Source organism: Nicotiana sylvestris, chromosome 6 (genome assembly GCF_000393655.2).
Source record: "Nicotiana sylvestris chromosome 6, ASM39365v2, whole genome shotgun sequence".
NCBI lineage: Eukaryota > Viridiplantae > Streptophyta > Magnoliopsida > Solanales > Solanaceae > Nicotiana > Nicotiana sylvestris.
Window position 1 is genome coordinate 129,642,916 of NC_091062.1, and position 24,023 is coordinate 129,666,938.

General features: G+C 38.4%; 1 protein-coding gene and 1 long non-coding RNA gene across 4 annotated transcripts; one reads left to right on the plus strand and one right to left on the minus strand.

Annotated features, from left to right (window-relative positions):
- Positions 1-980: 980 nt before the first annotated feature.
- Positions 981-19,082, minus strand: LOC104226074 (uncharacterized). 3 transcript variants are annotated; one of them, XR_011400235.1, is made up of 5 exons: positions 19,002-19,082; positions 15,003-15,110; positions 1,788-1,845; positions 1,347-1,488; positions 981-1,287 (listed from the first exon to the last, which is right to left on the minus strand). It is a non-coding gene; the product is annotated as an uncharacterized lncRNA (long non-coding RNA). The 3 variants fall into 3 exon arrangements; XR_011400234.1 differs by lacking the exon at positions 1,788-1,845 and having other exon boundaries at positions 981-1,488; XR_011400236.1 differs by lacking the exons at positions 981-1,287; positions 1,347-1,488; positions 1,788-1,845 and adding an exon at positions 8,923-9,133.
- Positions 19,044-21,192, plus strand: LOC104226073 (NDR1/HIN1-like protein 10). The gene is made up of 2 exons (XM_009777956.2): positions 19,044-19,933; positions 20,847-21,192. The coding sequence occupies exon 1, from the start codon at positions 19,162-19,164 to the stop codon at positions 19,906-19,908; it is 747 nt and encodes a 248-aa protein (XP_009776258.1). The 5' UTR covers positions 19,044-19,161; the 3' UTR covers positions 19,909-19,933; positions 20,847-21,192.
- Positions 21,193-24,023: the final 2,831 nt, after the last annotated feature.

Genomic DNA, 24,023 nt, shown 5'->3' on the forward strand with positions numbered 1-24,023 from the left:
GTATTAAATAAAATTGATTACATTCGTTTGAACTCCTTTTACGTTTTGAGAGTAACTCCTAAAAAAAGTTTAGGTTTTTCAGCACTTTCAACTCCTTTTAGATTTAGGAGTCTTTGTTTTTTTTTTTTTTTTTTGGGGGGGGGGGGGGGGGGCGGATATTGTTTTACAACACATGAAAAATTCACATTAGAAAACTTTTCGAGAACGTTGGACTCCTTTTGGGTTTAGGAATATTTATTAAAAAGTTAATCAACTAATTTAAAATTATTTTGGTAAAGAGTTCATTTTTCCTTTATAAATAATATTTCAGGTAAAGATTTTGAGCACTTTTACCACTTTTAGGTTTAGGATCGTTTTTTTTCTCTAAACTTTTGAGCACCTTCACCTATTTTTAAATTTAGGATTAAGGTACGAGAATTAAACCTCTCCTCCAAAGCATTAAGTTCTTTCGCGAAATATTATTTGATTTTTTTATTCTTTAAAAATAATTTTTACATTGAACAAAATTGTAGCTTAGTTATTTTCTAATATTTAGGAATTTAATATCAAATACAAATTTTGTCATTAAATCTTTTCAAATTCAAAAAGTACGAACACACAAAAAAAAGAAAAGGAAAAAACCAAAGTTGACACTTAAATGGGAGAAATCAAAGTAGGAAACTAAATATCGTGCATCTAGAACTCTATTATGTTTAGGATTCTTCTTTCCGAGTATAGTCGATTTAATTATTTATACAGTACTAAACTACTTATATACATCTAAACGTTATAATTCTGAAGCAATATCTCTATATCTTTTCTGCAAAAAAAATATATATTTATTGTTAGGTTGAAATAAATTGTGATTAGTAGTTTGTGAGATATTAGTATAGAAATAACGGTAATAAAGACATATTTGTAGGAAAGAAGCTTAAAGTTTTTTTTTTTGTCAATCAAAGATGCATATATTATATATTAAGGACTAGTACAAGGAGCGAATTGTGATATAGAATTTCAAAAATATTGTTGTGCACCCATCCTAACTTTTAGTGGAGTTGGCATGTTCAAAGTGCAAGTATTGGACAACATATGTAAACAAAAAGATGTGTGTCCCAACGTGTTATTTGCAGTTGTGGAACGTTGGTGAAGTGTTCCACGTTGATCATCAATGTACTTGTGCATTACAAAAAGTGGTGCCTCCAAAAGTTCAGTAGTTGTGGTTTGCACGGGTAGAGTTGCCCCTTGTTTAGCCATATGATCTGCCACTTGATTCTGCTCCCTGTATACACCAGAAGGTGTAGTAGATATCTGCATTCACCAATCAAAAATGAGTAATGTGGATTATGTGAAAGAAGGGATGAGATTACCTCTGTTGAGTTCACATTGACCTCCAGTGGTGTGAAATTATGTTGTAGGGCAAACATTAGCCCTTCCTGTAATGCCATAAGTTCCATGTAGATTATGTCACGACCCAAAATCCACTAAGGGTCATGATGGCGCCGGATACCGCTGTCAAGCAAGCCAACCAAAATACTTAATTAAATTCTCGTTTTAATAATTTTGAAAACTATGATTTTCCTTCAATTTTACCAGTAAAAGATAATCGTTTCAAATCAAATATAAATGTTAAGAAGTTAATACAAAATACCACATAATCATCCCAGAACCCAGTGTCACAAGTGCATGAGCTATTTCTAGGAAGCAATACAATACAACAACCGCCCGGAATACAAATTGGACAGAAAATAAATACAATAATCTAGAAGAGACTCTGCTGGATGCGGGTCGTCTCGATAAGTGCATCTCACCTAAGTCTTCGCATCAACCATGCTGCTATGCCCGCCAGGCCACTAGTGATGCATGTGCCTGTGCAACAAAAATGCACAACACGTGTAGTATGAGTACGAAAACAACGTGTACTTAATGAGTATCCCGTCTAATCTCGAAGAGGTAGAGACGAGAGGTCGACTTCGACATTTACTAGTGGTCCAATGGTTATATATTATTAATGCGAATAATCATGGATTTATTAAGAACGATAGAAATTTCAAATAAGTCCCGAACAGGTAAAAATTCCTTTTTATCTTAAAAGTCTTCGGATTCATAATCTATTAATTTCAATTATCTCAAGGTTAGGAGAGAAAATATCAACATCAATAAACTTCAAGGCAAGCAATACCAGCATGCGCAAATCCTGCCGAGGTCGTATGACCCGAACCAACAGAAATGTAAAATGTGCACTACCGAGGGTCGAACAGTGCGAACCGTAGATGCATCTATTACCCCGATTGCGAATCATCCATGTGATGCGATCAACATAAAATAAACAAACATCCTGCTCGCGAATCATACATGCGACACAGGTATACATAGAATCACATATTCAAACAGTTAATCAAGACTTCATCAGGGAACAACTATCCAAGGTAAATCCAATTCTCTTTTTACAATTCAAAAAAATGAAGCTCAATCTTTTAGAAATTCACTTATTAATCCGATGTAATCTAAGCAATTCAAACCGTCAATAGGATTACAAATATTTCCAAGTACAGCATGCTTTTGGGTCCTAGACTACCCGGACAATAGCATAATAGTAGCTACGCACGGACTCTCGTCACCTCGTGCATACGTAGCCCCCACAAATAGGAGCACATAATCAATTAACTCATCTATGGGGATAATTCCCTCTTACAGGGTTAGAAAGCAGACTCACCTTGCTCCGAAGATCCATAACCGGCATTCCACGCTCTTCTGAAGACTCGAATCGATGCACAATGCTCCAAAACTAGCCAATAATTATGCAAATCCATTTACATATATTCAATTACTCATTACAATACAATTTATAACAATTCCTAACCCCGATCAAAAAGTTAAAAAAAAAATTGCTCTCGGGCCCACGTGCCCGGATTCTGAAATTTTTCGAAGATAAAGTTTACCCATGAACTCACGAACTCAAATATATGCTTTACTCTCAATTTCATACCCAAAATTTAGGTCAAAATCCAAAATATCCATTTTCTAGGTTTTCCCCTAAACCCCAAGTTTCTACCAATCTTCATGCTCAAATCCGAAACAAAACCATGTATTTAACGTTTAATGAGTGGAAACAACTTACCTTATGAAGAGAATCTCTCTTCCAAAAGCTCCAAAATCATCCAACCCGAAGTGAAAATGGGTGGAAATGAACCAAAACTCGATTTTTAAAGAGAGCTCACTGCCTCCAGTCCTTTCGCACCTGCGGGACCGCAGGTGCAGACCAGTTGCCGCTTTTGCAATCCGGGGCTCCGAGCCCATTTCCGTTTCTGCGCTCCTTCTTCCGTAGGTACGGTCTCGCTTCTGCGGTGACCTGACCGCATCTGCGATCCCAGCCTTCGCCCTTCACCACCGCATCTGCGTCCCTTTGGCCGCTTCTGCGGCTCCGCACCTATGGCCAAATCTTTGCAGGTGCGGTTATACCAGATATCAGCTACTTCAGCTATTTTTCCAAATTCTAATTCGATCTGTTAACCATACGGAATCCACCCGAGGCCCCCGGGACCCCGTCCAATCGTACCAACCAGTCCCATAACACATTACGGACTTGCTCGAGGTCTCGAATCACATCAAACATCGTTAAAATCATGAATCGACCTCCAATCCAAGCTTAATGAACTTTAGAATTTCAAACTTCTATATTCGATGTCGAAACCTATCAAATCATGTCTGATTGACCTCAAATTTTGCACACAAGTCATATTCGACATTATGGACCTACTCCAACTTCCGAAATCGAAATCCAACCCCGATATCAAGAAGTCAACTCTTGGTCAAACTTCCCAAAAACCTTCAAATTTCTATCTTTAGCCAAATGACTCCAAAATGACCTACGAACCTCCGAATTTACTTCTGATCGCGCTCCCAGTACCAGAATCACCATACGGAGCTATTCCCAGACTCGGAATCTTGAATGAACATCGATAACATTGAAATGCACTTCAACCCAAACTTATAAAATTTCTTCCAAAATGCTAACTTCCACAATAGGCGCCAAAACACTCCCGGGTCATCCAAAACTCGATTGGGGAATACGCCCAAGTCCGAAATCATCATACGAACCTACTGGAACCTTCAGATCCCAATTCTGAGGTCGTTTACTCTAAAATCTAATCTTAGTCAATTCTTTCAACTTAAAGCTTCCGAAATGAGAATTCCCTTTCCAAATCAACTCCGAATTTCTCGTAATTCAATTCTGACCATGTGTACAAGTCATAATACCTGAAGTGAAGCTGCTCATGGCCTCAAACTGTTGAACGACGCGCTAGAGCTCAAAATGACCGGTTGGGTCGTTATATTCTCTCCCACTTAAACATACATTCCTCTTCGAACGTGCTGAGAACTGCAGCGAAGTTATCCGAAATCACTGTTTAACACCTCGTGCACCTACACGTGCTACCACAACTCAGTCGAGTTAGCTCGATCAATTTGAAGATATTCTCTTTCCTTACAGCAAATAAGCTTAGAGCCCAATTCCAGCATCTGGAATTCTCTGCCAGGCCTGTTTCCAACATACGCTCACCATATCAATAGCTACACGCAGCACCAAAACATGACTACATACCTTAGCTGAATTCACACATTGCACCACTTTACTCACAGGACCGCAATAACATTTTCTAATCAAATTAGTCGAAATTCCACGAATCTGATGCTCCCATTGCACCTGATGACATAGATAGGTCTTACTTTAACTCTTACAATACTGCCACGACGGAAGAGATGTGTAGAAATTCATAACCAACTGCCGAACCAACAAATCATTGGGTCTATACTTCTGACAAGAACCATCACCTCATTTTGAACCAAATAATGGTCTTAGCTTCTTGATGTACTTCATATAATCTGATTGCACTGATCCTAAATCCAATGATCTCGTCTCACCCAATACGAACTGCTCAGGCAATAAGCCACCCCAGACATAATAGAAAGACTCATATGACGCCACAATGTGCCAATAGGCTACCAATTCGAACGCGATACAAAAAGAAAACAAATTCTGAAAAGGAAATCTAATTACCCTGCTCGTGAATCATACATGCGACGCGGTTAACATGATTAAACAAACACACCCCACTCGCGAATCATACATGCGACGGGGGCACACAGTTAATATGAGTTCTCCTCATAAAGATAGGAAATAAACACATAAAAATAGATATCGAAATCTGTACTCAACATTACACTGTTGCGGCGCGCAACCCAATCCAAACAACATACCCATGGCGGCGTGCCACCCGATCCACGACCATAAAATTCACATAAGGAGGTACACACCGAGCTAAATTGCTCATCACAACAAAATACCGAATATCGATCACAAGCACGCTAAGTACATAATACCATCCCTAGGGAGACATATAGTGCCATAGGCTACAAAACTCAAGCATAACTGAAGTGCGATATACTATCTGAATCTCGAGAGTCATCCTGCTCATATAACATCATCTCTACGCGGAACCTCAACACATAAGAAATTCACCAAGCCATCTCATAACTCATATAGCGCAATATATCATTACATGAAATAGCTGACGACGAAATAGTACTCTGACTACTTGTCCAAAGGAGCGCATTGCTGAAATGAACACATCTGGCCTGATATAGAGCCCATATTCACATTTAAATCCATCCACCGACCACAAGTTGATTCTGATCACACTGATCTAGGCTAATAACCTTTCAAAGGTTCATAATAACTCCCCTTTTCTCATAACACACAAGAACAACCATCATAACTGGAGCAATCCTCCACAGTCCACAACCTAATAAACCGAGTGCCCTTCAGGCATAAATTCTCAATTTAACGACATCACTACAATCTTCATACTTGGCTTACTTTTCAACCCATCAAGTGACTACATGTCATACTTATACAACCTTCCCGTGGGGCACGCCTCTACAACCTTCCGTGACGGATAACAGGTCTGATCATCCAACCACTGGCCACACTAACGCTAAAAAGCGATCAAGAATCCTTAACCATAATGCAAGCCCTTTTTCGCTAAACACCGATCTCCGGTTACGCTGAAGGCAATACTCACTTACTTTAATCATCAAAACTCCTTTCCTGCTCATCCGAGCTCGTGACATCCTTGTCAACACCGAACTGCAACCTTGATCCTCACTTCAAATTCCATACCACTCACTGCACCCATCATGCCAATATATGATAGAACACGATTTTTTGTCATAACTCCGTAACCACTAATAGATTGATATTTCATCATATATAAACTTTTCATTTAACTCATTTTAGGAGAACCATAGCAACACACAAGTGAATCCTCTTGACCATAGAATATGCAAATCTCCAAGTAGTGGTCTAAATCACCATAACCCTTTTGGGATCCGCCTACACGTAACAGGCCACAATAGTAGAATACTTTTGAATAATATCAATTACGGCGGCTGACAGGCCTCACATGCATTGCCACAAATCACTTGCATAATTTGCTGAAGGAATTGATTACTGCCACCCATATGCCAATTCAACTATGGCTAACGGGTCTATCTTCTTCCAATTTATCCTCAATTGCCTTAGAAGTAATAGCTCCATTCAACACATAACACACTCCATCTGCACTCATCCCGAGTGATCTTGAATCACGAGACCATGCCGTCTCAAATCCCACAAACCATTTCATATTTCCCAAATGCTACACTGCCAGTCAAAGCATCATAGAACATTCTGGGCCTCTTCTCATAAGCTGCTACAAAAGCTTGATTTTTAACCGTACCTATAGGCTCGAAATCATTAGGCACCACACATTACTCCTTTGAATCCACTGGGACCGTTGTTGAGAGCCACCCGCTCTGACTTGGCCCCAAATATAATCAACCCCATGAATCTTCTAGCACATGAATACCCTCTCGGCGAAGCGCCCGGTAGAATCACTTCCCTCGAAACCCGTATCTATACAAGGCATAAATCCTGAATCCTTCCCCAAGTCTAAACATGAGCCAATAAGGTCAACTATAGCACACCTTTAACAATTTCTTTGCTCAAATTACCACTTATGTTCTTTTCCCGTAGCTGAAATAACTCGTCAATATGCTAATAACCAGAAACCTGGCAAGCAATGAACCATGCAACCCAAATCATAGGCGGTGAGACTCTTCCACTTAGCTTGAAGCCGATATTACACAACTCTAGAATTCACCAGGATTCTTTATCTCTTATTGACATAACCTTGCGCAATCAATTGCAAAAATTCTCAGAATCTTTCTATAGAACCCCCTTCTTATACTCTGAATCATCAACCACATTCGCACGACCGATCTTTTTGTTGTATAACCAATAGAATTCTTCGCAGAAGCTTTGCCAACCATACAACCACTAATCTGCTCACTGGAGATAATCCACCTGCGAAATTTACATGCTGATATCTTCCAACGCTGCTGCACGGGGTACAATCACTACGACCTCAATAACCCATCCTGAGTTTGAGCTCACTTCCTAGCTGCACCAGTCCATGCACCCCTCGTGGACATCATTTAAATGTGCGGCAACATCCTTCCAATTCAAAGTTATGTTGTATCCTTCTTCATTTCAAGCAGCTCCTTTCCGTTATATCAAATCTCCTGCCGCATAATAGCCCGTACTTCAAATTAAATCTGTAGACCCCAATCACCCATCACTAAAATTCCCAACTCATTCCAAACTCTCCTTAAGGTGCATAGTCATCCTACCACAAAGCCCATATGCAACTTTGCCACTCTCCCACTTTGGCGAAACTCACCCTTTTAATCGACTACTTGACCTTTGCTTCTTATAACTGGCCTTCTAGAAATTTTTAACCACTGCCTAACACTCCCCACATGTCCTTTTCTCATCCTCCGCTACTCAGTTGTTGCCTTAAATAAAATCTATCTTCGTAGCACTTGAACTCACAGCTCGCTACTAACTTTAAACTTTTTCGAAGATCATCTTTCTCGAGTCGTCAACATTAGAAATACCGATTCAATCCAGAATCACCACACCCCGCGATCTCTGACAGTCGTTTCCCTAATATTATTCAACAATACCCTGCCCCAAAGGCGGATTGGAGAAAACCATAACACCGACGAACTTAACATATTCAATCACGGACGAGGACACCACGTCGCAGATGAAAACCCCAGCACACTCGAAACCACCAAGTCTTGTTACCCCATCACTCCAAATCTATACATCTCTAAGCCAATTTCCTTTCCTCCACCGGAAATGAAATATCAGATGTCTGAATCGTGCACTGAATAGACTTCCTTTCAAATCATTCACTACCCCAATACATAGGCAAGTCACTATCAAGTCAATATTGTGAGATAACCAATCGTGAGCATCATAGCAACCTGTGCATAGCCTCCAAGATCTTAGAAGCACAACTACCGAGCCGAAATGATAGAAAGGTCCTTCCGCAAGGCGATGAGAATAGCCCAACCAACTATACCGGGAGGAATATCCCACACCACATCTGTAGTACCATTAAAATTCTTCAATTCTCGATTTACAACAAGCGGTTCGCGTCGCATAAGATTGAGTAGAAAGGAAATGAGGGCATAAGCCTCAAGGAATCAAATCGCACGATGAGGAATCAAGAAGGGAAGTACTCCTAACAGCCCTGTAGCCTCCCGAAGATAAGTACAGATGTCTACGTATCGATCCGCGAGACTCTACTAGACTTGCTCATGAGTCATGAGACCTAAGGGAACCTAGTGCTCTGATACAATGTTGTCACGACCCAAAATCCACTAAGGGTCGTGATGGCGCCAGACACTGCTGTCAGGCAAGCCAACCAAAATACTTAATTAAATTCTCGTTTTAATAATTTTGAAAACTATGATTTTCCTTCAATTTTACCAGTAAAAGATAATCGTTTCAAATCAAATATAAATGTTAAGAAATTAACACAAGATACCCCATAATCATCCCAGAACCCGGTGTCACAAGTGCATGAGCTATTTTTAGGAAGCAATACAATACAACAACCATCCAGAATACAAATTGGACAGAAAATAAATACAATAATCTGGAAGAGACTCTACTGGCTGTGGGTCGTCTCGAGAAGTGCAGCACACCTAGGTCTCCATATCAACCATGCTGCTACGCCCACCAGTCCACTAGTGATGCATGTGCCTGTGCAACAAAAATGCACAGCAAGTGTAGTATGAGTACGAAAACAATATGTACCCAATGAATATCCCGTCTAATCTCGAAGAAGTAGAGACGAGAGGTCGACTTCGACATTTACTAGTGGTCCAATGGTAATATATTAATAATGCGAATAATCATGGATTTATTAAAAATGGTAGAAATTTCAAATAAGTTTCGAACAGGTAAAAGTTCCTTTTTATATTAAAAGTCTCTGAATTCATAATCTATTAATTTTCAATTATCTCAAGGCTAGGAGGGCAAATATCAATATCAATAAACTTCAAGGCAAGCAATACCAGCATGTGCAAATCCTACCGAGGTCGTACGACCTGATCCAACAGAAATGTAAAATGTGCACTGTCGAAGGTCGAACGGCGCAAACCATAGATGCATCTATTACCCCGCTCACGAATCATCCATGCGACGCGGTCAACATAAAATAAAGAAACACCCTGCTCGCGAATCATACATGCAACGCAGGTACACATAGAATCACATATTCAAACAGGTAATCAAGACTTCATCACAGAACAACTATCCAAGGAAAATCCAATTCTCTTTTTACAATTCAAGAAAATAAAGCTCAATCTTTTAGAAATTCACTTACTAATCTCATGTGATCTAAGCAATTCAAACCGTCAATATGATTACAAATATTTCCAAGTACAGCATGTTTTTGGGTCCTAGACTACCCGGACAATAGCATAATAGTAGCTACGCACGGACTCTCGTCACCTCGTGCGTACGTAGCCCCCACAAATAGGAGCACATAACCAATTAACTCACCTATAGGGACAATTCCCTATGACAAGGTTAGAAAGGAGACTCACCTCGCTCCGAAGATCCATAACCGGCATTCCACGCTCTTCCGAAGACTCGAATCGATGCACAATGCTCCAAAACTAGCCAATAATTATTCAAATCCATTAATATATATTCAATTACTCATTACAATCCAATTTATAACAATTCCTAACCCCGATCGAAAAGTTGACAAAATTGCCCTCGAACCCACGTACCCGAATTCCAAAATTTTTTGAAGATAAAGTTTACCCATGAACTCACGAACTCAAATATATGCTTTACTCACAATTTTATACCCAAAATTGTGGTCAAAATCTAAAATATCCATTTTCTACGTTTTCCCCTAATTTCTACCAATTTTCATGCTCAAATCCGAAACAAAACCATATATTTAACGTCTAATGAGTGGGAACAACTTACCTTGACATAGATGAAGAAAATCTCTCTTCCAAAAGCTCTAAAATCGTCCAACCCGAAGTGAAAATGGTTGGAAATGAACCAAAATTCGATTTTTAAAGAAAGCTCACTACCTCCAGTCCTTTCGCACATGCGATCCCGCAGATGCGGACCAGTTGCCACTTTTGTGATCTGGGGCTCCCAGCCCATTTTCGCTTCTGCGCTCCTTCTTTCGCAGGTGCGGTCCCGCTTCTGCGGTGACCTGACCGCATCTGCGATCCTAGCCTTCACCCTTCACCACCACATCTGCGTCCCTTTGGCTGCTTCTGTGGCTCCGCACCTGCAGCCAAATCTTTGCAGGTGCGGTAATACCAGATATCAGTTGCTTCAGCTATTCTTCCAAATTCTAATTCGATCTGTTAACCATCCAGAATCCTCCCGAGGCCCCCGGGACCCCGTCCAATCGTACCAACCAGTCCCATAACACATTACAGACTTGCTCAAGGTCTCGAATCACATCAAACATTGCTAAAATCATGAATCGACCTCCATTCCAAGCTTAATGAACTTTAGAATTTCAAACTTCTATATTCGATGTCGAAACCTATAAAATCACGTCCGATTGACCTCAAATTTTGCACACAAGTCATATTCGACATTACAGACCTACTTCAACTTCCGGAATCGAAATCCGACCCCGGTATCAAGAAGTCAACTCTCGGTCAAACTTCTCAAAAAACCTTCAAATTTCTATCTTTAGCCAAATGATTCCAAAATGACCTACGGACCTCCGAATTCACTTCCGATCGCTCTCCCAATACCAGAATCACCATACGGAGCTATTCCTAGACTCGGAATCCCAAACGGACATCAATAACACTGAAATGCACTTCAACCCAAACTTATAAAATTTCTTCCAAAATGCTAACTTCCACAATAGGCGCCAAAACGCTCCCGGGTCATCCAAAACCCGATCCAGGCATACACCCAAATCTGAAATTATTATACGAACCTAATGGAACCTTTAGATCCCGATTCCGATGTCGTTTACTCTAAAATTCAATCTTAGTCAATTCTTTCAACCTAAAGCTTCCGAAATGAGAATTCCCTTTCCAAATCAACTCCGAATTTCCCGGAATTCAATTCCAACCATGCGTACAAGTCATAATACCTGAAGTGAAGCTGCTCATGGCATCAAACTGTTGAACGATGTGCTAGAGCTCAAAATGACCTGTCGGATCGTTACAGATTATGTTTCCTATAGGTCAGGAACCCATGTATCCTAGTAACCATCTACCTGATGAGTCTCGAATTACTCCACCAAAACCAAATTATTGATTGGCTATGTTACATGCACCATCCTAATTAAGTTTAAATGAACCATTATTTGGAGGGTTCCATTTAACATGCATGTGTAATTTTTGTGTTATGGTGTTAGTATGATTCATGCCTACGGTAAAAAAAATCTACAGCTTGGCTTATGTCGAAAATAGTATGATTCCTAGTTTTTTATAAATTCCAAAGGGTGAAAGGAATTAAGATCTGAGGAGAGATTTGTATGCTATGAGTAGTTGTTCGCAAAATGAATTGAGACAGTGTATATGAAGTATTGTCATGTAATCTATCTAAATTTGCATTAGATAAGTTGATGTGCAAGAGTTGCCAAAGCATTTTTGCATTGTGACATTAAAAGAATAAGTGGGTGATTGAATCCTCATGTGTATGGCAAATGGGGCGTTGTGCATGTGGGGCAATATGTATATTATGGAGATGACTGGATGTGGGCAGCCTATGATGGCTCATAAGCCATAAGAAATATTTGATTTTTTGGGGTAACTGTAGTTTCCATAACCAATGGAAGGAGGTGGTTGGTTAATAAGAATGTAATTTATGATAGAGCGAGTTTACTGTGAAGAGGCCACTAGATGTTATGCCCCAATAAATTTGGTCAAATATGGTAGGGTTTGTGATGGTAGGTACGTAGTGTTTGGTAATTAGCTATTGTATATTAGTGGGAAGTTCAAAGGGTATTTTTTGAGTATTTATGCAGTTACTAGTTATATAATTGGAAAGTGATGAAGTCTGATCGTTCTGGGGTAGAGGAACTTCAATTAATTTTCTTAGAGTTAAGTTAGTCTCTATCCAAGGATCATTCCAGAAACTAATGTGTTTTATTGACTGAATGACACCTTAGGCCTAGTTGACAAGAGGATCAGCCATGAGTGATTGCTTTCCAGTTGGAGGACATATTTTTCGAATTAGTAATTGTTAAGTATTTGGAAAAGATTATTCTAGCCCAGTATGAGATGGTGATTGAAATAGTCTCCAAGCTAGGGAGCCCAATAATGCATAATTTTTATATTGGAGATTTTGTATACCCAAGCCACCATTTTCCTTAGGTAATTGAATTGTTTCCCATTTAATGAGGTGTGATTTGCGTTTCTGAGGGGTAGTGCCCCATAAGAAATTTCTTTGATAACGTTCAAGCTTATTAATGATAGTGTTAGGTATTTTAATTAATTACATAACATGATTAGGCAGACAATTGAGTATAGCTTTAATTAAAGTAGTGCATCCTGCCATTAATAGGAAGTTTGTTTTCCATCCTGCTAGTTTATTTTTAAAATTGTCTATTAAGGATTGGAAATGTTTTGGGATTTGTTTGTTAAAAATAGGATAACCAAGGTATTTTCCAAGTTTATGCCATCCTTCATATTAAAAAGCTGAGTAATACTGTCTCGAGCTTCCTTAGGAGTGTTCTTTGAGAAGAATATTTTTGATTTGGTATAATTAATAGTTAGCCCTGACAATGTGGTAAAAAGTTTTAGAGTATCTGTAATTGAGTTCATGCTCTTAGTGGTCAATTTAGAGGTAATTGTAATATCATCAGCAAATAATAGATGTGAAAGAGGAGGTCCATGTCTTGATAACTTAATAGGGTGCCATCTTAGATAGTCTACATTTATGTGGATTTTTCGGGATAACATTTCCATGCAGAGTATAAAGATATAAGAAGATAGTGGGTCTCCTTGACGGATGCCTCTTGAAGGAGAAAAAAATGTTGTTGGTTGACCGTTAATTAAGATTGAAATTGAAGTGATAGTGATACATGACATTATGAGCTTTATAAGTTTTGGAGATAGTTTGAAATATTGAAGTGCATCATGTATAAAACCCTACTCAAATTTATCAAAAGCTTTTTCTAAGTCAAATTTTAGCAAGAAAGTTGCCTGGGTTCCTCGCTTCTTTCTAAAGTGATGCATAATTTCTTGCACTATAATTGCATTGTCTGAGGCTCTTCTATGAGGTAGGAAAGCTGATTGCTCAGGACTAATAATGTTAATTAGGAAAGGTTTGATGCGTTTGATAATTATTTTAGTGATTAATTTGTAGAGTGTGTTACAAAGACTAATTGGTCTGTATTGTGTGATTACTGAAGGCTGTTGTATTTTAGGAATTAGATATAAGTAGATTTTATTAATTTCGGAAGGAATTTGTTGAGTGTTAAAAATTTCTTCACAAAAGGTAATAACTTGGGATTTAACTTGAGGTTAGTATTGTTGGAAAAAATACGGATGTAACCCGTCCGGTCCTGGTGCTTTAAAAGGTTGGAATGATTGAAGAGCTTCAGTAATTTCCATGTGTGTAATTTGTTTACAAGAACTGAGTAATCATTGGAGTTGTTTGGGTCTGTGTTGTAGGGTGTGATTGGGTGATGGGAGTGAGTAGTAGTGAATAGTGTGTGGTAGTAATCTTCAATAGAAGTATTAATATCTTTTGGTCTAGTATCCAATTCTCAACAGAGTCTTTTAGAGTCGTTATACGGTTCCGTCTGTGCCTCTGTAGGGTTGTTATGTGAAATTTATTTGTGTTGGCATCACCATATTGAAGTCAAATTATCCTTGATTTTAACTTTCAAAATTCTTCTTCAAGATTTAGTAGATCATTAAATTGGTCAATAAGATCTTTTTCTAAATTTGGGAGGAATTGGCTAGTTGGATACTTGGTGAATTTTTGTATTCCTTGTAGCCTAGCTAACAAAGTATTTTTTTTCTTAAAATTTTTATCAAAAGTAATCTTATTCCATTCAGTTATATGTTTTTGGAAATCTTTAATGCCTACGCGGTAGGTTTATTAGGGGTCCAATTTTGGATAATAATAGAAGGAAATTCAGGATGAGTGGTCCAAATTATTTCAAACCTAAATATTTTATCCTGAGAAGCTTTGTGCTTTTTTAAATTTAATAGTAAGGGACTGTGATCTGAGTGAGTTTTGGGCAAATGATGCACTGAAGCCTCAAGATAAAGTTTGAGCCATTCGTAATTAGCTAAACATTTATCTAAACGTTCTAGAATTCTATTGACTAATTAACGATTATTAGACCAAGTGTACTGACTACCCGTATACCCTAGGCCCACAAGGTTGCAATAATTAATGCATTTTATAAACTGATCACTACGACTATTATTTGTACTAAGGCCACCATATTTTTTATTTGATCTAATAATTTCGTTAAATCACCTCCTATGAACCATGGCAATCTAATTTGATCATGTACAGTACGTAAATTGTCCCACAGTATAGTGTGTGCATGTATATCATTTTTGGCATAAACAATGGACAGTAACCAAACGTTAGGGTTAGGGTATACCTCGACAATGAAATGGACCTCTTGATTGGTGGCTGCCACTTGATCGAGTTTGATGTCCTCATCCTTCCACAGTAGGGCAATTCCTCCAGAGATTCCTTCTGCAGGCGACTGTGCTAAGCGTGAGAAACCAAACTCAACTTTAAGATATTCATGATCTTGCATGTGCGTTTGCAGTAGTGCCACAAGAGATGGGCTGTGGTAGTTAAGCATAAATCGAAAATTTCTTTTAAACTCCGGTGACTGAGCCCCGCGACAGTTCCATATGACAAACTGCATTGATTGATTAATGAGTAGATTGGATGGAGTCTCCCTCTCCATTATTAAGGATGTGGTCATCAGTGCTGGAATCAACACTATTGCAAACTTCCCCACCTCGGGGTTTCTTGTTGGACGTATATTTAGTGATACACTTTGTAGCTCTAGTGGACAGGTTATGATCACTTTTCTTTCGTACTGTTCTTTGAGGATGTATGTCTTCTTTCTATTTAGGTAGCTCAGTATAGGAAGTATTTCTCTTATTTCTGCCATAGTTGCTGCTACTTCCAAGCGAGCTATTTCGTCGAGTTCGTTGTGAGATGGACTGGAAGGTGGTTGTGGTCTTGTTGGAGGTGTTAGAGGGTGGTATGGGGATGCTTGTGCATGGAGTGGAATTATGGGTGTTATTGTTGTGCGAGGTTGTATCCATAGTATGAAGTTCTGTGGTGGCTGTTGTGGTGGATAAAATGGAAGATTCATGGTGTTTGTTGGTGGTGATGGTGGCATGAACATTAGTAGTGGAGAGGGAACCTGTAGTGTCATTGATGGATGTTGATGAAGGACCGATGGGGGGTGCATTGCCTATAGGAATTGATTGTAAAGAGTCACTCCCATGCACATCCCTTCAGTGACTATTTGAGCTATATCTGTCGGATTTTGGATCATCACTATTACATCTTGGTTGTCTATCTCCATGGTGAAGGTCAGTGCATATTCCTGCATGCTCATTTCCAACCATGACTGGGGGTAAGCTTGAGTTGGTGGGTACTGTGTGATATAGATGGGTGTTGGTTGTGGTGGGTGGTCTGTGATGGTTGCATGGTGATGGTGTTTAGGAAGATTGGGTGTTGAAGAAGAGTGGTATTGGTAAAGGAACGGGTTCTCCTGTGTTAAAAATTGTAAGGTGACCGGTTCATTAGGTTGGGATGTATCTGGTAAGTGAGGGTTATGTGAAGAAGTATTAGTTTGAGAAGGTAATGATAATGGTTCAGTGTTCGAAGGAATTTTAGTGGCTAATTTGGCCGGTTGATTTGCTATGGGTAATGTGTGTGTAGGCTCGTGTGAAGTGTTTAAGCCGATTGCTTGTGTGAGATAATGGGCTTTGTCAGAAGATGTTGGAGATAATTGGGTAGGGAGTAAGGGTGTTGGGCCTTGGTCATTTGTTTTGGAGGACTGGGTTACCGTAAGATAGGCTTGCAATTGAGTGCCTATTGTTTGAGATGGGGTGTGCATGTATGTGCCTTGATTGGCAGTTGGTCTATTCTTGTGTGCCACATGGCTATTTAATGTGCTTTGTGTGTTGGTAATTGATGAATCAACAATATAAATTGCTCAATGTAACGTTTGTCGGGAGTTGGGTTTTGGGCTGGATTTGTTATGGTTATTTGCTTGGGCTTCAAGACCTGGCACATTAGAAATGGCCGTTTGATACATTGTTTTAGGGTCATTAAGAATTTTTAAATTAGTTTTATTTAAAAACTTGGGTTGAATTAAAGGATTAGTGGTAATTTGAGATTTCTTTGGGTGTAAGTGTTTACCAACAGGGGAAATATTAAAATTAGGGTTAGGAAACGTACATGTAGGTCCCACGCTGCCATTGTTGGAGTTGTAGGATTGGACATTGGTTGAGTTTGGTGATTTGTTTCTTGAACGGCTTTTAGAGGGAAAATGATTGTTTTCTAGTCGTTAGTTACTATTCTGGGTTGTGGATGGATAGCTGGGGTGGTGTTAGGAATGGAGCTTTGTGAGGTTGAAGGCATATTTGGTAATGGTGTGTGTAGTTGTGGGGGTGGATGTTATTAGATTGGAGGGGGACGAACAAAGGTTCTTTGTGTGTCCAAGTTTACCACAAGCAGTACATAACATATTGAACCCTTCATATACTAGTTGTTGTCTATGGGATCCAATATAGACATGGGTTTTAAGAGGTATTTCTAACAGGACTTCAATATATATTCTTGCATAGCGACCTCTTGTAGTTGCGAACGGGCAGGTGTCGACTTTGAGTAGTGATCTAATCATTTCCCCAACACGTTGCAGTATTTATAGATCATAAAACTCTGTAGGTAATTGAGGGAGTCTTAACCAAATGGATATGTATGTTAGTTATGTGTTGGAAGCTATGAATTTGGGTTCCTATTTACGGACGAAAACAAAGTGATTAAGTACAAACCAAGGACCATTATGTAGGGCAATGAACATGTTTTCTTCCTTTTGGAATTTCACTAAGCAGAAATCACACCCCAGATCAATTAGGGGTAGTTCCTCCGTTGATTTTCATAGTGCTGTGAGTTTTGAGCGTAGTGTTTGATGACTCACTTTCCGACCAAATACCTAAACTATAACTGAATGTTTCCAAGGTAAATATAATCTGGACTTATCAGCGGAGGTAAGTGGTATGAAAGTGTCATTTTGTAGATCATGAATAGTGGATTCATCCGTTAAATCTAGGTGAGAGTGTGTCTGTTGGCAAGTGGTTGAGTAGGGGCTGAATTGGTTGCTACTGAGCAAGGTTTGGGCAAATGTGAGTGGTGGTGGTGGAATTGTAGTGCGTTGGTCTGTGGTTGTATTCGGTGTTGGTGTAAGGTGCATGGAGCTTATATCTGGTAGTGGAGAAGTGGTGGTGGTGTTCATCTCTAGAGGATCACCATCTATGTTAATCCTTTCTAAGGTGGAAGAAGCTTAAAGTTGTCATTTCATGTGGTCATAATTGTGATGTTCTTAGTGTAAAAGGTATATCTACAACTTCTTAAAAGTTAGAACTTGCAATGACATTTATGTTCGATTTTTCTAAGTTATTTCCTCAAATAAGTATAAAGGTCTAGAATATTATTGCGAGCAATTATATTATTACGTTGTCGAGATCTTTTAGATCAAAGTTCTTCCTTTATTGAGTTAGCTAAACACAATTAATATTTTTAATATTTTTAAGCATTTAAACTTTTTTTTTAAAATATTTTAATTTTATAACATAATTTTAATATAATATTAATGTAATTTTAAATATATTTTTATTTTTTAAGACAGGAAACACGCACGTCACGCGTAATATATAAATTCAAGTATAAGTTTTGTAGTTCGGACATGCATCAATCAATACTAATAAATAATTACTAATAATCCACCATTAAATGTTTTATACTGCTATATGAATAATGTCAAAATTTATGGCAAGATTAAATATTCTTATTCCTTACCAGCTGTTGAACTCCTTACGACCACGGTCTCTTTCCCCCGGCCGTCCGTAGAGAGATATAATAAAGTAATGCCCAAGTTTATTCAAATATTAATACTCTACTCTTTTCAGTTTAAGAGTCTTATTTTTTTAGGATATTTCAAAAAGTTTTTTTTTTAAAACTTGGTAACTCTCTAATTTCAATATTCTATATTCTATGTGACAAATTTGAGATTACATAATTCAAAGAGTATTTTAATATATTACATTTTTCTTTAATATAAGATTATAAAATCTAAAAGGTTTTTATTTTCTTAAACCTTGTAGAATCAAACTAAGATATAAATTGAGGTGGAGGAAATTTTTTATTTTGTGTCTCGTACAATTGACAGTAATTGTATGAAATATATTTTTTGTCTCGTAATTTTATGGACCCAAATTTTTATGAATCCAAAAGTATAAGATTAGGATCCAATAATTTTTTAGACAAAATGAATATCATATTGATATTGCGTGAGGCACACGATAAATTTTATCGCGGAGGGACTTGGGGAGTAATAAATAAATACCTTTATTTATTGCTAGCTGTTGATATCACCGTAGGCCGTAACCACAAAGTCTCTTTCCTCTTTCTTCTTTTAGATTCTTTCTTCTACTGCACTTTCCACTCCACTCTCCACTACAATTCCACCGCATATAGCATTCCTCAGATGCTGCATATCCTCCGCCATGGGCGACCATAATAGACCAGTCACCGGCTACCCCGCCGCCCCTCCAAACCCCAATGTCTTCTCCTCCGCCGCTCAACCACCTCCTGCCACCGCCTACCCTTACACCGCACCACCACCGTATTTCAACAACAACCCCTACCACCACTACCCAAACCCTTATGCATCACAGCGTAATACCCTTCTCCGCCGAGCAATCGCCATAATCGTTGCTTCTACAATCATCACTGGTACAATTCTCTTTATCCTCTGGCTTTTAATTAGTCCCCGCATCCCCGAATTCCAAATCGACTCACTCACTATTTCAAACCTCAATCTTTCCAACTCCTTAATTACTGCCAACTGGGATCTCCATTTTACTGCTAAAAATCCCAACAAAAAGATGACTCTATACTACGACGAGATTGCGGCGGCGATTTTTTTCGATTCGCTGTCGGTTGCTGATACTACGGTTCCACCTTTCTTTATGGATAAAGGAAATGAGACGGCCCAGAAAGTTAGCTTTGTTGCATCGGGGGCTTATGTGGAGAAATGGGCTTTTGATGGTATGAATAAAGAGAAGGCCCAAAGTGGGAGTATTGGGTTTAATGTGAGGATGGTGGCTAGGGTTGGATTTAAAGCTGGAGCTTGGAGAGCAAGGAGGAGGTATTTGAGGGTTTATTGTGGGGTTTTGTCTGTTGGGATTGGGGCAAATAAGTCTTCTGGGAATTTACTTGGAGGCCCGAGGCAGTGTCGGGTTGGGCTTTGATGGTGGGATTTTGATTTGCTCTGAGGTGAATGTTAATTGAATTTTGTTTGACCCCATTAGATGACTTCTTAGTTTAATTGTATTAGCAATGTAGTGAGGATAATGCTAATTGAATCACGTTATTTTTATCTGATACATAAAAAAGAAGGAAAAAAAAACTGATCTTGATTGTTTATTTGTTCATAGTGTATTGCAGATCTTTAGGTTGTATTTATTGTTGTTTCGAGGCTAATTTAGGATGTAGAGCAAGTGTGTTATTTTGATCTGATATTAAATAAAAAAACTGATCTTGATTGTTCATTTATTCACATTGGTGTGTACGGATCTATAGGTTGTTGTTGACTTGTTCTTGTTGTTCTGAGGCTACGTTTAAGATGTAGAGAATGTGTTTTATTATTAAATTATTCTTGTTTTTTTTAAAACTGTTTATTCGTCTTATGGTTTACAGCATAGCTAAGCAAGTAAAAAGGTCTGTAATTTTGATATGTTGTCTTAGGAAAAGAAGGTTATTTTGTGTACCTGTAGATGAGTAGTCTCGAATTAATCAAGGTGTAGGGAAGCCCTTTCATGTCATTTAGGATTTCAAACTTTATTGCCCATTAATTTTGCAATGTTAGACTTTTGATGTGACCAAAATAACTTATTTGCGGTTCCTAGTGCTTCAATAACTTCGGGGCGGTATGTTATCTATTTTCTTGAAGAATTGGTTTAAATCACTATAAGGTAATGTTTTTACATTTTTTTTTGACCTCATCAAGTAAAAGTTCTTTTTCTTTATCCTGTATCGTCCAAGTTATATTGCTTGTCTGATATTTCTGCTTTGAAGTGATATGAAGCAGTTCTAGGAAATATCTATATTGATTTTCTTAGCTTCTGCTTTCATGTCTACTAGTTGATACAACCTTTGAGTACAGAAATTGTGACCTTTGTGTATGCAGCGCCAATTCGGTTGTGCGGCATTGTTTTGACAGATTGAAGGGTGACCAACTCTTAAGATGTTGTGGTTCTGGGCAAATAGCGAGTAGAAGGAGAACTCTTAGGTTGAATCCCAGCAAAGGCAATAAATACCGAAACACTAGGTGATTTATACTCATCTGCCTAAGCCTAAGCCTTGGTGAGTAAAATTACCTTGTAAGTAGTCTGGGTGAAATAGAAGGAGAACACTAGGGGAAAGGAAAGGACTATCGACGTAAGTTCTTTTGGATAGCCTGTTTGGTTCGTGTTATTTCATGTGATAGGCACTTTTGAGCTAAGTTAATAAAATTAGAGAGAATCTTAAAGACACTCTTGTTCCTCTTCATCTATGAGATCTGTAGTTCATGGTGACTGGTCCAGAGAACTCGAAACCTTGATTGTTGCGAATGGCTTCGACTTGTAGAAAATCTCTGAGCTGAAGATATAACAATACAGAGGAGATGGCTCTCTTGCTATGTGTGTGAAAGAGGGAGGGAGGGAGATGTGTCAGTTTCAGTGTTCCGGAGATTATGCAATCGCCACTGCACTATCTTCTTAAAAATTTGTTGAAGTACGGGACATATTCCTTAATTGCAGATTTATTGCCTGCATGTGTGGTAAGTTGGAAAGTTATTGTCTTATTGTAAAGGCGAAATAGATAAGTTACCTCCTTAATTATGGACCAAATCCCTGTTACACACTTTTTGCGAATAAAAATCAACTTACACACTTAATCTTTCTAAAGTGTATCTAAGACACACCACTTTCTTCTTAACCAGTTTTTCAAAGCGTGTGTAATATCACGCACCGATAATACTATGCCATGTGTCATTAATTTTCAAAAATAAAATAATTTAAAATTACAAATATACCCCTCAACCTTTCCCTCCAATCTCTCTTCTCCGCCTCTTCTCCATTGCCGCCGACCACCATAAAAAAAAAACCACAATTATCACCTTCCAATTACAAACCAAAATTAGATGCCCAAGCAGATTAATCCCAAGTTTTGTAGTCGGAATTCGAATCTAACACAAAAATTATGACCCAAAACTGCAAACACCATTAAAGAAGATATTGTCGGAGTTTTCATCAATTTTAACTTTTCTTTAAATTTTCTTAATGAATGTTGCCTGTGTAAGAGATCATTTCAGAACAAAGATCTTTCATAGCATATCAAGTTAGAGGAAGGTCTCATGTATTTCCAAAATAGAGCTGAGGACATTATTTTGCTCAACCTGACGAGAGGTCAAAGAAAACGATCCTAATACACTCTTCAAAAATTAGGTAAAAATAAGCAATCAAACTCAGATCTACAAAATTTGCTTAGTTATAGAGTCCACTTAATTTTCTTTATCAATTTCTTCCAAATCTTTTTACATTATTGTTTTTCTTAAACTTATCGAGAGAGAGAAGATGGGAAAAATAGTGTGGAAGAAGACGGAAATTGGGAGGGGGAGTTTCAGTGGACTAGCACAAAGGGGAGGGACTCTTGATAAGATGAATCGGGGAAGGGATGGGGTCAAAGTTAAGGAACCAAATACTAGTGTTTAAAAAAAAAATTAAAGTTGAGACATGTCATTTAAATAATGATTGGGACAGAAAATTCACAGTTTTATGCGCTTATATTTTTTTGGTCAACACACGCGTGTGACATAACAAAAGTGGTGTGTCTTAGTTGCACTTTGAAAAGATTGAGTGTATAAAATGATTTTCGTCCATAAAAAAATATGTAACAGGTATTTGGTCCATAATTTAGGAGGTAACTTATGTATTTTGCCTATTGTAAACATGTGGCTATGGGCATAACAAGTGTGGATAAGTTATGATCTTTGGTACGTGCCTTGATGAGAATTTACATCTGTGACTACTATCGCTAGTGAATAACGTGGTCGCTAGTATTAGGACAGATGCGTGAAAATTTAACATGATGTGCCTTAATGGGACTCTATATCTAGTTGAAGCAATCTTCAAAAGTGTCACCACCCGAATTTTCCATCCTCAAGAGCCGTGATGGCGCCTACTGGTGAAAGCTAGGCAAGTCAAATTATTCTAATTACTAAACCTTTTCCAGTTTTAAACCATTATCAGCGATGAGTAGATATCATGCCAATAGCGAAAATAATTAAGCGGAAGACAAAATCTGATAATTAATCTTAATACAAGCTGTGGAAGTCTAAATACAACTCTACCCAGAATTTGGTGTCACAATTTTACAGACGGTCTAAGAATACTACATACAAAGTCTGAAAAACAAAAGATACACTGTTTCTAAAATAAGTAAAGGAACAAGATAAAGGAAAGATAGGAGGTGACGCCAAGGCCCGCGGACGCCTGCAAGACTACCTCGGGTCGCCTGTTGGACTGAAGGCAGCAACCTCACTGCGGTCCGAAGTCTACAACACTGGGATCTGCACAAAAGAGTGTAGAGTGTAGTATCAACACAACCAACCCCATGTGCTGGTAAGTGTCTAGCCTAACCTCGGCGAAGTAGTGACGAGGCTAGGACTAGACTACCAAATAAACCTGTGCAGTTATATCATAAACAACGAAAATAGAAGCAGATAATTGCAATTAAAATTGGGCAGGGGAAACTTGCTTTAGGGAATAACAGATAACAACAGAATATCAAGAAAATATAAAGAAACGAAAATCCAATTACTAACACGGATAGGGAAACAAATGCAGAGTTCACTTTCATTTCACATCTCGTTGCAGGCGTGCAACCCGATCCCATTACATGTATCTCGTTGCAGGTGTGCAACCCGGTCCCATTTCACATATCTCGTTGCAGGCGTGCAACCCGCTCCCATTTCTTTTATCAACATCAATCATAAAAAGATCCCGGCAAGGGAACAATAATATCAAAACAAACATCTCGGCAAGGGAGCAATAATATAAAAATAATATCCTGGCAAGGAAACAATAATAATAATAATATCTCGGCAAGGGAACAGTAATGATAACAACATCCCGGCAAGGTAACAGTAATGATAATAACATCTCGGCAAGGGAACAATAATGATAATAACATGTGAAGCGCAATAAACCACAACGGAGTCATAACAATTACAATACAAGACTCACGGGCATGCTTGACACCAATATATTGATACTCGTCACCATGCCTATACGTCGTACTCCACAATTAACACGTAGCAAAT